Here is a 17175-nt window from a genome sequence, read left to right on the forward strand (position 1 = left end):
GACACCGGCAGCTCCCCCACCCTCACCAGTGAGCTTCTCCTCCACGTCCCCCACTGAGCTCCAGGGGAGACCGTAGCCCTGACCGGCAGCTTGATAGACACTCATGAGGGGACTCTGAGCCAGGGGACCCAGCTAAGCTGTGCCCAGAGCCCTGCCTGAGGCACACTGAAGAGATAACGCATGTCCTGGTTCTGCTGCGCTCTGGGCGATTCTGTAAGGCTCCCAAAAAGGAAACCCCAACTCTGTCCCATGGATGGACGGCAACCCCAATCAACCGCAGGAGGCGTCACTTGATGCAAACCGCAAGAGGTGTTTATTCCAGCGCGCTGGGACCCAACTCGAGGAGTCGAGTCCCTAGCAGAAAATCTTGTAGGTTTATAAAGGCAGAAACCACACATCGGGAGGGGTCGCACATGAAAGGGAAAAGGGGGACAAAGCTGCCAGGAAATTTCAAAGGGGGTCTGGGTTTGCTGACAACATGTTTCACAATGTTTTACAACAGGTGTAGATTCTGGTCAATAGTTTCTGGTAATCCTACTGTTTGAGCACTATCTGGCTATCAGGCTCAATTTACTCTTTTACTCTCTGTTTGGGGCTGTTTCCTGGAGCAGCTTTAAGGGCTTTGTTCCCATTATTGGGAGGGAAACCTTAGGGAGTTGAGATAAAACAGAGAGCTTAAAAAAATTCTTTCAATTCCTTCGGCTTCATGGGAAGACACGGGAGCCTGCCGCATTCATCAGCGTCTGTGCACGATACATGGATGACCCTGAGTGCTGACCAAGATTCCTCCCCACCAAACATCCCTGACTTTTGGTTCCTACACTTTCCTTAACTTTTTCACTTAGATATTAATTTAGTCTTTGCTTAAGACTTTCATTCATCATTTACTTTGTGGCGACAAGGACACATTCACTGAGGGCTGCGGTGTGCTGGTGTGCGTGCTGGGTGCTGGGGTGCGGTTATAACAGAGCCTTTCTTCCTGAGAACTCCTCCAGGGAAGGGAGTAAAAGTCTAGGCGACTGAGTGGCGACTCCAAGCAGGCAGGTACTCTTGGGAGGGAGACTTGGGAAGGAGGGACTGGAGCCAGAGGTGAGCTCTGCTGGGAAGGCTTCATGGCAGAGGAGGTGAGGCTTCAAGTGGCAGGGGGAGAGAGGACAGGGAAGGACAGGGCGGAAGCCGCCTCCTCAGAAGCACACATGGCAGTGACTTGCCCCCCCCACCCCAGTCCTGCCGCACAGCAGTGGCTCTGGGTGAGCTGGGAGAGACTGGCAGCTGTTGGTCCACAGCCTGTGGGGGAACCTCAGAGAAGCAGAGCAGGTGCCCCCGCTCTCCATGTGGCCGCCATCTTCAGGTCCCCCCCTCGCTGGAGGTCAAGGTCAGGCTCACTGCGCCCTTACACACCCTCCACCTTGTGAGAATGCTCGCCTGCCTCTGCCAGGCTCCCAGAGATGCCCTGGTGTGGGTCCTCGGCACAGAGTGGCAGGGACCCCAGGAGCGCATGCCTCCCTTGCTCCACCTGGGAACCGCCACCCAGACTCCGCTCACTCCTTCAGCCTGCCGTGGAGACCTGGGGCCTGTCCCCTGGGCCATGGGACCTTGGCTACAGCCTGTCTGAGCCTGTTTCCTCCTGCGCCCGAGGGAGCTGCCTGTCCCGTGGACCCTGATGAAGGCAGAGCCGCTAGAGCTTAGCGAGTTGCGGCGGCCAGCAAGTGGCCAGCATGCACGCACTCTTCTTCCTAGGGTCCTTCCCGAGAGTGACAGCGTTCAGTGTCGAACCCCATGCACTTGAGCGCGCCTCCCAGTCCAGCTGCTTGGCCAGCTGCAGGACTACCCTGTGGCCGCACCAGGCTACAGCTCCTGGAGTACAGGGAGGTTGGGGTCGGATGCCTCTAGCTTGGGGTGTGGCGATGGGGCCGTGGGGCACAGTGGCCTCTATGGGGAAGTTCCCACTGCAGGGCCATCAGGAACCCCATGCCCCGCCCCCCACTTTTCCAGCACTGAACTCCTGCTCTGGGCCCCAGCCTGGCACTGGGGGTCGGTTCTGCCCTCAGCATCCGCCCCTGGAGGGACCTGGGTGCCCTCCCTTGGACCCTGAGTTCAGCGTCTCACACGAGACGGTGTCTGTGGAAGGTCCAAGCAGCTGCCCGCGAGGGGTAAGAGAGCGTGAGCTCTGGAAGGCACGGAGACGGGCCAGGGGTTTCTGGAGACGCCTGGCAGGAGAGCAGAGGAGGCTGCAGGCGTCAGGGGGAAGGAGACCTCCCATGGAGTGCCACCAGCCAGGCGGCACGCAGACCCTCTGTGCACAAGGCTCCAAGGGGCCCAGCCCTCCCTGACCCAGAGCAGACTGGCAGGACTTGGAGCCCCTTTGTGAGCTCACGGCAGGACGGAAGACTGGAATGCCTGCCCTGGCCCCCAGCTGGGCCTTGGAAAGGAAGCCTCTTCCAGATGTTTCCTGGAACCAGTCTGGAGGGCAGGACCTGGGATGGGACACCAAGTTCCAAGGCTAGAGAGCAGTGGGGACCCATCCAGAGAGCAGGGACCAGTAAGTCGGGGGCACAGACAAGAACCAGAGTTGATGCACTTTGAGAAAAGAAAACGTGCAGGTGCAAGAACCCCAAAGACAGTAGTGTGAATGGAGGTGCTGACGGCTAGCCTACTCTTGGGGACACCAAGTTTTGGGATCAGCAAGATGCCAAGAAGGGTTGGTTTCCAATTAAAAAAGAAAAAGTATTTTTTTTTTATTATAAAAGTTAAACATGAAAACTTTGGAAAACATGCAAAAGTATACAGAAGAAAACAGAAAACTAGAATCCTCTGATATAGAGCTAACTGCTATCACCTGTCTTTCTACACTTTTAAATACCCCAGCTTTCTGGGGTACATCATTCCATCAGGTGGACTTGCTCCCCAGGTGAAGGTGACTCTTGGTTTGGAGAGACATGGAATGTGAACCAAAGTTTGGGTGTAGCAGACAGTCATTGCTGCATGACAAACAGCCCCAATCTTTCACTGGCTTGTACTCATAGCATTTATTTCTCACTCATGGGCCTGTGGGTTGACTGATGACTGGATTATTGAGGTGAACCCATGTTCCAGGCTGGGTCTGTGTCTACTCCATGTGGCTCTCATCCTCCTGGAACCAGGAGGCTCCCTGAGGAACGTCCTCACCATGATCAAGCTCACGGGTAGTGAGCTGCACTCCACAATCATGTTTTAAGCCTCTGCTAGTGTCATAATCCACTTGCATCTTATTGGCCAAAGCAAGTCACATGGCCAACTCAAAGTCAAGAGGTGGAAATGCATACTCTGTCCACCAGGGGGCTGTAGCTGGAGTATGGATGTACCGCACCCCAGGGTGGCAACGTGGGAGTGTAATCCAACCCGCTAGGATGGGTGAGCCTATTTACTACGCCTCCACAGGGCCGGGGTCCTTTCTTCCAGAAGCACCCTCTGGTGCACACTTGGCTGTGTGCATCTGCAGATTCGAAGCAAGTACAGATGGAAAATGTTTGAGAAAAACCTGTGTCTGTCCTGAACACGCATAGACTTTTTCCTGTCATATTCTCTAAACAATGCGATACAATAACTGCGCAAAGAGAACTTACGTTGCCATAAGGCATTTAGAGATGGTTTAAAGACTACAAAAAGCTGTGGGTAGGTTACATGGAAATACCACACCATTTTACATGGAGAACTTGAACATTCTTGGATATGGGTATCTGGGTGGGGGACCTGAAACCCCTCCCCCAAGGATACCAACAGTGTTTATATATATATGTGTATGTGAAATTTTCACTGAATTTGGGTTAAGTTCTTCCTTTTTTTTAAATCCTCTTTTCCCACTTAGTTTTATATCCTATGGGTAGTTTTCCTTAAATGGTTTTGAAAACATGTCATATAATGGCTGCAGAATCATAAGGTTTTATCATAATCTACGGGGCTCTTCCCCTGTGGTATACCGTTGTGTTTTTCCCTTATAAACAGCAGTGCGATGGGACATCTTCGTAGGGAACCGTGGTCACGTCTGTCACAGCGAATCTTGTGTCTGCTTGCCTGGCACGAGGTCCCACCTCCCTTTGATAATGGTGCCGATTTCCCTTTGGGGGAGCCCCTTCCCCTTGGTTCAGCCCATGGGGTTCATGTGGCACCCCCCACATGCCCCAGGGAAGGGCTGCTAGCGCTGGAAGGTATTCCATCTCACCAAAGCTCAAAAATTGGACCCTCGTTACAGAGGTTCATTCAGGGATGGACGTGCAGACCAGGCCTGGCCAATTAGTCCTTTGTTGAAAGGGGACACGACCCAAGGTGACCCCATCACAGTGAATCCTGGGTCTTGCTCAGGAGCGTGTGGAAAGAGATGCTTTCTCTTTTCCCCTGACCTTGCCTTCAGAACTTGCAGGACAGAGGCTGTGGGGGCCGGCCTATCCAGTCTGAGCCTCAGGAGGGAGCAGGGAGTGGAGTCTGGGGGCAGAGAGGACCCCTCCGTTGACAGGTGCTCCCCAGGAAGCTTGCTTCTAGCTGGACTCGCTGGTCCTTCAGTCTGATGGCTCCGTGCACCATCTTTTATCCTAAGCCAAGCTGAACTGGACTCTCATTTGGAACCAGATAGCTCTGGTTCTGTCAGTTCTAGAATTACGGAGCCAAAGGACGTGAGCGCCTCCTGCTTTCCAAAGAGTCCATGCGAACAGTACCACAGTGTTCAAGAGCCTATTTTACAAGCATTTGAATATTAGCTTAATTTTTTTGTTGTTGTTGATATGGTTGAAACATTTTTCATGTTTGGGGATCACTTTTATTTATTTTGTGATTTGCCTGACTATGAAAGATTGGCATTGTTTTAATCTGTAAGAGCTCCATAAACATCAAACATTTCCCCCAGCTTATTCTCAGGTATTGGATGTTCTGAAGTAGAGGCCTTTCCAAGCTTCATGTGCTTCAATTGTCCTGTGTCACTTCTGCTGATCTCATGTTTCCAAAGGCCTTCCCTAGGACGACTGCAAAATGTGGGTCAAATTTTTTTCTTTTTAATGTTGCTGTGCCCGGTATTCCTCACCCTGTCATCGGAGAGCCACCCAGGAGCTGGCTAAAATTCAGATGTCTGGGCCCCAAGGTTGAAGCAGGGTCTCTGAGAGTTAACCCCTGAGTATCTGCACTAGGGCAGGGATCACAGGTGGTTTTAATGGACATTTTAAAGTGTGAAAACCACACTCCAAGGAACTGGCACACACTGCCGGGTACAGTATGGGAAAAGGACACGGCTTGGCTCTCCCGCAGAGCCCGTTTCCCAAGCTCCAGACTTTGACATCTTCCCCCTTGCCCAGCACGGCAGGAGGGAGGTCCTCACGCTTGAAGTCCCTCAAAGCTAGAATTCATCAGCAGGTCTTGTCCTCAGAAATCGTCCCATCCCCAGACCTCATGTGTCCTGGGGTCCCAGGGCCCAGCTGTGAGGTCAGGAGGGAGGCGTTTCCTCAGGGACAACACTGCTCTTTCCTGCCAATGCTCCCGCTGAGGCAGAGCCCGGGAGGGGGGCAGGCACAGGGCAGAGAGAACTTGCTGTTTAGTCAAAATCCCAGAAAGGCAAACCCCAAGGCCACTTCCTGCTCCTGGAAACTGTTCAAGCTTGTCTTCAGGACTCGGGTGCAGAACCCGAGGGCATGACCAAACGTCTCTGAGAAGCAGAAGCTGAAGAACGAGAGCAGGCCTTGTGGACCTAGGGACCGAGTCAGAGGCCAGGACCCCGCTTCCCCTGCCGGTAGCTGCTGGAGGGACAAGAACAGTGGAGAGACCCGAAGCTCCCCAACCGCAAGCAGCTGCCAGTCCCACCTGGACGGCGTGCTGGCTTCTGCCTGCCGTGGGCGCAACTGAAGATCAGGACGGTCACCCCGGAGAAGGCCAAATGTGGGAGTCTTTCTTAGCCGGCCACTGTCTCACGCAACGCCCAGATGGCTTGCAGGAGGACAGCCCTGAGCCCAGGGTTGCAGGGGTTTCTATACCATAAGCAAAGCATGTCGGTACATCAATCATTAGTGTCTGTGGCCACGATTCAGAACTACAAGCTGACATCACGAGATCTGAAATCATAAGCAGAAAGGGAAGTGGGTCAAAACGACCTTCATCGGGTCCAAGTTAAAGAATGGTCACTAACATCTAGACAATCACTGTTGACAGGTACATTGATTAGGAAGAGTAGGAATTAAAAAGAGAACAATTTTACCTTATATAAGAATTGCCATTTTGTGTTGCCAAACCTGCTATGCTAAGCGACTGTTGATGGGTACAGAGGCGGGTGTCCCCCTGGGAGAAGCATTTCCTACAAGACACGGAGTCTCAGGGTAAAAGGGAGTCTGTTTGGTCATTGCCCAAAGAGCCTGGCCCACAGCACGCCAAGACCCCTGGTCACACCCAGGCAGCCTCTTTCCCCTTTCCCCAGGGCCACTTAAATCCCCCTTTACTGACCAATCAGGGACACCCATTCAAGCACGCCTCCTGTCTCCTGTCTGTCAACCTCGGATAAAACTCGTTGTTCCGAAATCTAGTGCCAGAGTGCATGAGGGCCAGGAGCCCTGGATCCGTGTCCCCAGCAGTCCCAGATAGCACCGCCAAGTGTCAATTCATGGCCCAGGAGCAGCAAGGGGCTCCTCAAAGAGCCAGCTGAGAGCATGGGGGGATACCCAGGCCTGTGCAACCCAGGATCTGTCCCGTCACCCCTCGGCAGTGTGACAGACGCGTGACCTAGACCAGCAAACGCAGAGCAGGCAACCGCTCCCTCCAGGCACAGACATGGATCCAGAGGTGGAGCCAGAGGTGGGCCATGGGGACGCTGATCTCTAGCCCTCCCAGGAGGCCAGAGGGCGGATGGCTGTCCCCCAAGCCCAGGTGCAGCCCCAGGACACAGGTGGAAATGTGAAGTCCAGGCAGGGGTGTTGTGGCCCTGCTGAGACAGATCCCGGTCAGGACTAGCGCAGCGGTTCTCCAGCTGTGCTCTGCGGACCGGCAGCAACCACATCATCCCAGGACGCGTGAGGGGTCCCCCTCTGGAGACGGCATGTAAGCGTGACCTCAGCCCAGCTCTCCACACTGGAGCGTTAGTGGGACACACCACTAGGGTCGGAAGAGCAGGGGAGAAAGGGAACCCAGGGCTCCCCACCTCGTCCCCCCGCACTGAGACACCTCACCAGGTCCTTTGTTTCCAAACATTTATTATGAGACAGGGTGTCCCTAAGTTGCTGGGGCTGGCCTCCAACTTGCAATCCTCCTGCCTCAGCCTCCCAAGTCACTGGGATTAAGACACAGCCCTGCACCTGGCCTTGGTTCTCTTTTCAAGCTGCTTGCAAGGCCTGCCGTGCCCAGCCTTCTTCTTGATGCTTAACTTCCTAAGGAACGCAGGGCCAAGACCTGTGCAGGCTGCCTGCCCCACGCCTCCCTCCAGACCTGGAATAGAGCGGACCCACCTCCACCGGCTGAACCTCAGCACCCATGCTGAACTCCCTCTGTGTGCAGCTCACCGTCTGCCCTTCAGCCTAAACCTCCAGCCAAATAAATGACGGAGGAACAGTGAGTTGGCATGACCTCATCGGCATGACCCCCGAGGAGCATATGTTGGGGCCTGGGGGTTGCTGGATAGTTTTACCCTGGCCACAGTGGGAGGAAGCCAAGCCAGTGTCTTCCGTGTAGATGGACCTTCTCCAAGCCTGACCTGAGAGTGTCAGCCGGCAAGGGAGTTGGGGGTGGGGCTCCCTGGGATTTTAACAGGCCAGAGAGAGGCCTTGCCTTGCCAGGTGTCCCTGAGAGCAGCAGCCACCCCGAACAGCCCCAGGACCCTCAGGGAGGGCAGAAGGCACCAAGGGCAGAGGTGGGGGTACCCTACAGCCTCAGCACCCCGTTGGGCTCTGGTCAGCTCCTGTGTCCCATGGCTGCTGGCTCTTTCCAGATTTGCTGTGACTCACAGCTGGCAATAGCCAATTAGGTACGGGAAGCTCGGTCTCAGGAGCCACCACGGCAGGAGGAAATGCAGCCGGGCCCCTGGCTGTGCGGGTGCCTGGCTGCGACCACCCTCTTGCTCCTCTCTGCTTGACCCAGGCAGCCCCGATCTGATCCCTGCCCATCCCAGCCAGGCCCAGGACCCTGCCCACCTCCTCACTGCCCCAGGCCCCCCGGGGTGGCGGTGGAGAGAAAAGAGTGAAGCAGGTAACGTGCCGGTCATGATGCAGCAGGCCATCAGCGCGGGCTGGGGCAGTCTGAAGTCTGGGCACCGGGTAAGGGGGTCCTGGAGCCCGGCCCTTGCTTCTGCGGACAACTCCTGGAGGGCTTGGGATAGCTTCTGTGCTCCCTGGGGCTGTCTTCCGACCAGCACTCTCGAGGTTTCGTGAGCAACGAGTTCATTCTCACAGTCTCCATTTTGTCCATCATGAATTCCTGGGAAGGAACATCCATCTCTCACCTGACAGGCCTCTGGCCCCTGGACATCACTTCCCAGGGACCGGAGCACTGTCCAAGTCTGACCCACATCTCCCATAACTCTCAAAAGGGCCCTTGCAAAAGACATGGTGCCAGTGCCTCTCAGCAAGTGAGCAAACTGAGGCTCAGAGAGGTTATGTGACTTGTCTGAATTTGCACAGCCTAGTAGCAGCAGAAATGCCTTCCTGAATATGGCCACCTGCCCCTTCTCATGGTTTCCTCTGAGATTCCCACCAGACTGTGCCATCTCCCTCTCTGGAGGAAATTCATTTCTCAAGACCAGATGAGAAACTACCTATCAATGCTAAGCGCTCTGGGCGACTTCATTAGTATTGGTTGAGTGACTGAGAGATTGGTCCCCAGGCCCGATGTGATAGTTACGGGAGACCCCTGGGGCTCCCTGACGTCACCATGTCATTTCTGCTGTTTTCTTGGAGAGAAAACCAAGTGAGTGCACTGTGGGTCTGTAGGTGAGCATGCCCTTACTCAGAAATGCCCTCCTGCTGCAGGAGGAAGCGGCCAGGGCAGCCAACCAGATAGACCAGCGTGGAAGTGCCCAGCCTCGGCAGCCTCTATTTGGCCTGCAGGACTCTGGTGGTGAGTCTCTCTTGGGGGACTCAGACCTGCTGGCTGCTGTCGACAGTGGGCACTTGAGAAGAGACCTGCCCGGAGGGGCCCAGGGCCAGGAATCCCGGGAGTGGCATCTCCGCCCAGCCTGCCTCAAAGGCTGAAGCAAGTCGCGGCTGAGGATGAAGCCAGAGCCGAGGAGGACCGGCAGGAGAGCGGAGGTCGGGTCCTGACGGTGCCCCGAGCCCTGGCACCAGGCTCGCAGCTCAGGCTGGGGGTGCGCCAGAGGGCCAGCCTCCTTGGCAGAGGACAAGGCTGGCGCTCCCCTGCTGCCCTTCAGAGCTGACTCCAAGGGCTGGGCCAGCGCCCCCTACGTTACCACAAAGCCACTGCATCAAAACAAGGCCATACTGACAAGAGAGACGTGCAGATCAACGGCACAGAGCTGACGTCCAGGAATGAGTCTCATGCACACGGTCGATTGCCTTGCCAGGGTTACAAGGCAGTTCAGCGGGGAAAGAATCGCTTTTTCCAAAGGTATCAGGACAAGTGACTAGCCTCGTGCAAAAGCTGGAGTGGGACCCCTCCCCACTCGGGTAAAAGTCAGCAAGCAGGCTGATGGGCTGGAACCGAGCTCGGGCCAGCCTCTCACTAGCAACAGGCGCGTCTCCTGACCTTGACTTGGGCACTGGCTTCTTAGACCCGACCCGCAGAGCACCGGTAAACACGGACCACCAAGTGAAGACGTTGGATTTCATCAAGATTTAAAACTTGTGTGCTTCAAAGAACAGCGGAAGGTCAGAAGATAGTCACAGAATGGGAGGGAGTAGTTTCAAATCACTCGTCTGCCAGTGTGTATAAGGAATTCTTATAACCAAGCTATAAAAAGACGAATAGCAATATATTTTTGTAATGGGCCAAGAATTTGAATAAACATTTCTCCAAACAAGAGACTCGTGGCCAATAAGCACATAAAAATTACAAGCTCAACGTCATCAGTCAATCAGGAAAATGCAAACCGAAACCACAGTGAGATTGCCCAACTACACAGCCGGCAATACCAAGGTCCACAGGGCGGAGAAATCGGGGCCTTTGGGCTTCTATCCCGGGTCATGGAGTTGCTCAGACACCTCAGCACTTCCTCAAAATATTAAATAGAGCAAAGATGGCAAGTCCCCTCCTGGGCATGCATCCAAGGGCACTAACAACAAACTAAAACCTGTCCGCTATTCAGAGCAGTACCAGCCCAAAGTGGGAATAGCTAAACATCCATCAAGTAATGAATGGACAAAAAAAGATGTGCACTGTCCACACAATGGAATATTACCCAGCCATAAAAAGTGATGAAGGGGCCATCCATGCTATGATGTGGCTGAACGGCAAGAGCAGTGTGCTAAGGGGAAGCCCCAGGTGTCGAGGGCATCTTCTGGGGGAGATGAAAGTGTTCTGGAATTTGCCACCATGATGATTGTGAGATTCAGACTATTTCGCTAACACTGAAGTGTATACTTCATTTGGTCCCTGCGGGGGCCACCAAGAGAAGAACCAGAGTGAACCTGGTTGAACTTGGCAGGTCCCTCAGTCCCCGGAACACCCCCTTCCCATGCACTCGTGTGTGTAAATACGCAACCCTACCTGGGTTCGTGTGTGCAAGTGTGCAGGCGTGTCTGCATGTTTCACAAGTATTGTTGGTGTGCAGAAGGCGACATCGATGTCTGGACACTGTGCGGACAGGGTGCGCCGGCGGCTGCACAGAGAGACCAGGCAGGACAGGAGCTCCTCTGCACCCCACCCCAACCCCTCCACCTGATGGTGCTCGAGTTCTCTGGGAGACTCCAGGAGGCCCCAAGGCCCTGTGCACCACGACCACGCAGCTGTGGAGGGAGGGCGGATGGGGGCCGGGGCAAAGGCCAGGACGGGTCAGCCTGCAGCCTGCGGGGTGGGGCAGTGGCCACTGCCGGCCTCACCTTAATCAGATCGAGCTTGGAGAAGAGGCCCCGGCTCTTGGGCGCCCTATGGGCTGCACGGCTGCACTGCTGGGCCATGTTGTCCACAGTCACTTGCAAGTAGTCGAGCACCTTGCTCTGCAGGGGGACAGGTGCTCAGTTCCTTCCCAGGGGCCCCTGTGCCCTGCCCCAGGCATGCAGGCCTGAGGAGTGTCCAGAGCCAGGAGCCTCCTCTGCCTCTCTGTATTTTGCTCCCGGGGCTTGGAAGAGTGTCTCCCCAGGGAGCCCCAAGGTCCTCCTCTCAGAGGAGACATCAGCAGGCCTCCCTGGGCCAGGCGGGGAGGCTGGCAGTGGGTGTGGAGGAACCCTAGCCCTCTAGCATCACGGTCAAGTGCAGCCTCGCCTCTGAGCTCAGAGAAAGAGGCAGCAGGATTCATAACCGCCCTGTCCAGCTGCCCTGCAGCCAGCCCTCAGGTGTGACAGGCACAGCTGGTCTAGATGTCCTGCGCGCACTCAGTGACTGTATCCTGCCAGGGGAGGGTGCCCGGCACAGCGCTCAGCCCAAGCCTGGGCCCCAGGCGGCCTCTCAGCAGTCCCTGAGGCCAGAAGGGTGCAGGCTGCTGGCTCTGGCTAAGGGGAGGACCCCGGGGCTCTAGAGGAAGCTAGTCCCTGTCCCTGAGGCTGGCAGAGGGCGGGGCAAACCCGGACACCCTGCCTGGCACCTGGTCAGGACTTTGGTCCTGTGCTAAGCATAGCCAGGTCATGACCAGAGAGACACTGGGATTACCCAAGACAGTGCACAGTGACTCACTTAAATGCCATGGTTAGCCAAAAACTATCATGTAAGGTTTGACTAAGCACCTGGCACAATTCCAGGTCCTGAGACAAGGCCAGCAGATCCCAGCCCTGTTTCTTTGCAGAGCTTGGTCCTTAACTATCTGTGTCCTTGGTTCCCCCTCTGTAAAGTAATATTGCCCCATCTTAGAGAAGTTGAGGAGACTTAAGTGGTGTGTGTGTGAGTGTGCGTGTGTGTCTGCGTGTAAGCGTGTGTCTTTTTGTGTGTCTGCCTTTGTGTCTGTATGTCTCTGTGTGTGTGTCCATGTTTCTTGGTGTCTCTGTGTGACGGTGTCTTTCTGTCTGTCTGTGCTGGGGTGATGCTGGTTGGGGAGGCGACAGTCCCCGCGTCCCCCAGGCCAGCAGACAGGACTCACACTGTAGCTCCGGGTGTGTGGGTGTGCGTCCAAGCCAGAGTCTTTCTGGCAGGTGACGTCGTGCTTCAGCAGCTGGCTCTTCCACTGCTTGCTGTGACACTTCTTCTGCAGCTGACACAGCTGGATCTTCAGGCTCTGTGACGAGAGGGCTGGGTCATGGTGGTGCAGCATCTGCCTGGCCACCCCCAGCTCTGCCCAACACGGTCTGAGAGGGGACGCAGGGAGGACCTGGGCAGTACAGGCCCCACGTCCCTCACTTGAGCCAGGGCTGGCAGGCTGTGTGCTCCCTCTGGGGACTGCTGGGCAGCACCGGACCTGTTGGGGCCCAGGCCTGGCCCAGAGGGACCCTGGGCTGTGAGCTGCGTAGACACAGGGCAGACACGAGGGGCTTTGCTTTTCTTGCCTCAGAGGTGAGAATAGCATGGCTGCAACTGAAGGCAAGAGCTGAGGCCCCCGCCCCCCAAAATTGAGGGATTCAGATACGGCATGTTTTCCTGCAGTGTTCTGAAGCAATTACAGTTAACAGGAAGGGACACAGGAACAGAACTTCAGCCTCGAAAGTGAGGACAGTGCATGACCCGGCACATGCATGACCTCCTCTCTCACCTCTCCCTCACCCAACAAGTGACAGCACCTGCCTGCAGGTGTGGAGTGAGGTTAAATGAGATAAAGCTCATGAGGTGCAGCTCTCGGTGCCCCTCACAGTGTCCCCCCTGTGAAGACATGGAATCTGTCTTCAAAGGGAAAAAAAAAGCTACCAAGTGGTGTAGTTTTGCAGTGCTGCCACCAGGGGGCAGACTCCCCAATCATCCTGCAGAGGCCCTTTTGGACACACCAGGCAACTGGTCACCCTTCCTCCTGTGGCAATGGCAGGATACCACCACGATGCCTTGCCTTTGCTGGGTGGGCTTCACCAAAATGTCTCCCCTCTTCTGGCAAAGGTTCCATTTAGTGCAAGACAAGGAAGGAAAAGGAGCGGGGAATGGTGCTTCTGAGCACTTCATGTGACACAGTTTGTGTTGGGTGCCTCACTAGAGGTATGTCGGCCCATTTGACACACATGGAAACTGAGGCTCAGACAGGGCATAAACAAATCATGCAGCTGGCCAGTGGTGGACTGGATTGAACCCCAGTCTGTCTGCGTCCAGAGCTCATGGCTTTTCTACCACACAGGAGGCCCTTGAAGCACAGCAGAGTGGCGAGGGACCCCAAGTCGGTCAGCAGAAAGGGAGAGAGAGGGAGACCAGGCCCAGGCCCAGGGTGCGCAGGAAACGGGCCCAGTGGCAGCTCCGGGCCTGAATGGCTTCAGGTAGCACTTACTGGCACAAGAGCCCTGTGGCCCTCCTCCAGGAACTCCAGGCTCTGGAGGATGGCCTGGTTCATCTGGGAGAAAGCCTCCAGGCACTTCTGGGCCTCCTGGCTGGCGGTGAAGAGTCTCCCGTAGTGTTCCACCATGGCCTCCACCAGGGCCTCCTCTGGCTCCTCCCGAAGGCCTGTGGAGACAGGGCGCTAGCAGGGCGGGCGGGATTTCTGCTGTTGCTGGTGCTCTGAGTTGAGAGGGGCCTGACTGCCGGGCCAGTCCGGCTCCTGGACAGCAGCAGCAGGCCAGTGGCACTCTGGTATCCTTGTCCATCCCTGCTCTTCCAGAGAAGTCTGGACATTGGCAAGGCCACACAGAGGCTGAGCGTGGGAGACAGGGACTGTCCCCGAGCAGAAACAGCAGACCGGGGGAGGCTGAGGACAGGGCTAGGAATTGTTGCCATCTTGGGCCAGCAGGTCTCCAGCCCCACTGGCCACTTACTCCGGGAGCTGAGTAGAGCTGAACTGCTGAACCCGGGAGGCCCCAGACCAGGAGGCCTTTCGAGCTGCACTGGGGGCTGGTTCTGCTTCCAGCTCCACCTCGACCTGCAGCCCTACGCGGGCTCTTGGCTTGGCACGAGGGGCCCCGTCCCAGCCCTTCTCCAGCAGCCCCTGCCAGCTCCTGCCCACGGGAGCGGCGCCCAAACCCGCCATTGCGCCCAGGGCCCCAGCCAGGGCTCTTTGCTGAATTCATTTGAGCCCCATGAGCAATCGCCTCCTCTGGGAAGCCTTTTCTGACCCTCAGGCAGGGTTAGGGCTCCCAGGGGCCCTGGCCAGTGCCTTCGTTACGGCACTGAGCACAGTGGCTGCGAAGACAGAAGAGTCACAGGCTGTGCCCCACCCACCCCTTCCTGGCTGGGTGACCTTGGGCAGATTACTTACTCTCTCTGAGCCTGGGTGGCACAGTAGCCCAAGGCAGTAAGGAGGTATAATGAAGATTTGCTAAAGAGCTTAGCACAGAGTAAATACTTAATGCATGTTAATAATTATTTTTTTATTTTTGATAATATTTAAAAAAGTAATAATAAAAAATTTCTCTCCCCTTTTCTAACGAGCTTCCTGCACTTGTAACTCTGGACTCTGGTATGAATTATGATAAGACAAAATAATAGTAAATCCCCTTTCAGACGCCCACTCTGGATTCACAATAGCAAAACCAAAAAGCCACAGACAGACAAAACACAGTCGTCCATCAGTATCCTGGGGGCAGGTGTCCAGAAACCCCTGGGACAGCAGGATGCTCAAGTACCTTATGTAAAATGAGGTGGCGTTCACCTGGCACCTGCCTGTCCTGCGTGTGCTTGAAGTCCGAATGCTACCTGAAGCAAGGTGAGCACTCCGTGACCAGGTGCTGTTCTGTATTGCTCGGGAATGACGACTCGGCTGGACAAGTCCGGCCCGGGACAGACCTGATCTGGGGTTGGCTGGAGCCGCCCACTGTGGTCATCGACACGGCTAAGGGTCTGGCTGTGGAGAGTGGGCCCTGGGCTCCAGGCCCAGGAGAACCAGTTTATTTGGTTGACATAACTATAGCTGTTTCATTAGCAGGAGAACCAGGTGTGAGGTGGGGCCAGGTCGGGACCAGGCAGTCCAACTCGGGGGCCCAGGCCCTGCTCAGTGGTGGTGGCCTTTGTGCAGATGAGCTGCTCAGAAAGTCCCGGGCCATGGAGACCTAGGAAGACACATACCTTTGGGGATTTCCTCAAGGACCTTCATCAGATAGTCTTCAAACACCTTGTGCTTCTCTACCTCTCTCTTCAGCTTCCTCTGCCTGCAGGGCCAGATGGGAGAACATGGCAAGGAGGCCATGGGTCCCGCAGGCCCCCTGCCAGGGCCACCTCTGTGGGTCTCCTGCTAGGTCCTGTGCTGGCTGGCCACTTCCTGCCTATCAGCCTCCCCTCCCATCTAACTGCTGAGCAAACTGGGCCACAAACAGGTCAAGGAGCGAAAAAGGGCTGCGGGGGGGGGGGGCGGGGGGGGGACCACCGCCTCTTTCTGGTGCTGGAGGCCACAGAGCCCCTCCTGGAGGTGGAGAGGTGGTGGCCAAGGCCCACCCAGGAGGCAGACCACCCCTCCTCTCTGGTGACCCTGGCCAGGTGCCCACTCTCTGTCCCGGGTTCTCCATCTGAAATGGGGGTAGGAGAGGAGCCCCCACAGCTGGCCAGGACCACATGGGGTGTGCGGTGGGCCCCCGTGCCCCGCTGTGTGGACTCTCAGAGGGACTCTAAGCAGGCAGTTGCCTACTCCGGGCCCTTTGAAGTCAGCACTTGAGGGCAGAGGGCAGGACAGGGCCCAGTATCTGCCCACAGGGGCTGTAGCAGCCTCTTGGAGTGACCCCAGTGACCCAAGCAAGCCCCTCTGCCTCTCTGGAGCCTGTCCTCTTATTTATGCAAATCCTGGGGAACATGGGGAGAGTCTTTCTCAAGGGAAAACGCCCCGCGGCCGGTGAGCTGGCCCTTCCTGGGGCCGCAGGCCCTTTGAGCTCCGATGCAGGGCTAGACCTCTGCCTCAGAAAGTGCTCACAGGCCCGTCCCTTGCCGTCTACTCTGGCTGTTACAGGAGGGGCAGGGCCCAGGGTCTCCACTCAGAGCCGGGTACCACCTCACAGACGGGCTTCCGAGGGGTCCAGCAGACCTGGATGGCCACCTCAGCCCCTCGTTCATGAGCAGGAGACTCAGCCCCGCAGGCGGGGACTGGCCAGGACCTGAGGTCAAGGGACTGTGGCCGCCCCTCTCATCTCTCCTGCCACAGGACTAATTTCAAGGCTCTGTGGGGCTGTCCCGCACGTCCCAGCCCCTGGGTGGCACTGGGGCTGGCCAGACAGGGACACGGCAGGCCCGGGACAGCGCGTACTTGTACTGTAGCTGGCAGAGTTCCTGCAGCAGCCCCTGCAGGTCCCCTTCCATGTCGCCAGGACTGCTTGGGCCAGCTCCCTGGCCTGTGTCCATGGCCACCAGCTTTGCCCCCTCACCCCCCGAGGCCATGCTGGAGGAAGGAGGCACGTGGGCTGCAGGAGGGGGAGTCGCGGGATCGGATGATCACAGCAGCGGCTCTCTTGTCATCTTCCTGACAGTCGTCTGCAGCCGGGTGAGCAATCCCACTTCAGAGGAAAGGAAAGGAGGCTCAGAGAGGGGCTGCACCCCAGCCAAGGTCACACAGCAGAACTAGGTTTGGATGCTGGGCTCACTGAATCTGGTTCAGGGCCTTTGGGATATGGGACTCAAGAGTGCTGCTCTGTGCGGCCCCATCACCCCAGATCCTCCAAGGGGTGCTGGGAAAGAGCCCTGGGGTGAGCGCAGGCCTGGCTCAGAGAGCAGCCTGCGTGGGGAGGGCCCTTTATCATGGCTCCACGCCCCCTCGCACCTACCCCTGGGGCAAGCTCCGAGGGTCTGCTCGGAGAGCTGGGCTGGGGACCGAGACCAACACCTCCAACAAGCCGCAGGCCAGAGGGGACGAGGGCGAGCCAGCAGGGTCTCAGCACAGCATGGCCAGCAGGTCCCAGGGGTGCAAGGGCGACTACCTGGCCAGCTGCTGGGCCAGCCCCAGTGCACAGGGAGCAGAGAGTGGGGAGGGCTGTGCCCAGCCTGTCCACCCCCTGGCATTGGACATGGCTTCCTGAGCACCAGGAGGAGGTA

At 56.7% G+C, this 17175-nt stretch overlaps 1 protein-coding gene across 3 annotated transcripts; it reads right to left on the bottom strand.

Annotated features, from left to right (window-relative positions):
• Window positions 1-8041: 8041 nt before the first annotated feature.
• On the bottom strand, window positions 8042-16699 carry CCDC197 (coiled-coil domain containing 197). Of its 3 annotated transcripts, XM_079127690.1 has the most exons (7): window positions 16394-16699; window positions 15229-15311; window positions 13502-13674; window positions 12182-12316; window positions 10992-11108; window positions 10660-10746; window positions 10471-10545 (listed from the first exon to the last, which is right to left on the bottom strand). In XM_079127690.1, exons 1-7 carry the CDS (start codon window positions 16522-16524, stop codon window positions 10507-10509), a joined length of 765 nt encoding a protein of 254 aa, XP_078983816.1. In that variant the 5' UTR covers window positions 16525-16699; the 3' UTR covers window positions 10471-10506. The 3 variants fall into 3 exon arrangements, with proteins under 3 accessions (XP_078983815.1, XP_078983817.1, XP_078983816.1); XM_079127689.1 differs by lacking the exons at window positions 10471-10545; window positions 10660-10746 and adding an exon at window positions 8042-8415; XM_079127691.1 differs by lacking the exons at window positions 10471-10545; window positions 10660-10746 and adding an exon at window positions 9657-10161.
• Window positions 16700-17175: the final 476 nt, after the last annotated feature.

Source organism: Sciurus vulgaris (assembly GCF_902686455.1).
Source record: "Sciurus vulgaris genome assembly, chromosome: 2".
NCBI classification, from domain to species: domain Eukaryota; kingdom Metazoa; phylum Chordata; class Mammalia; order Rodentia; family Sciuridae; genus Sciurus; species Sciurus vulgaris.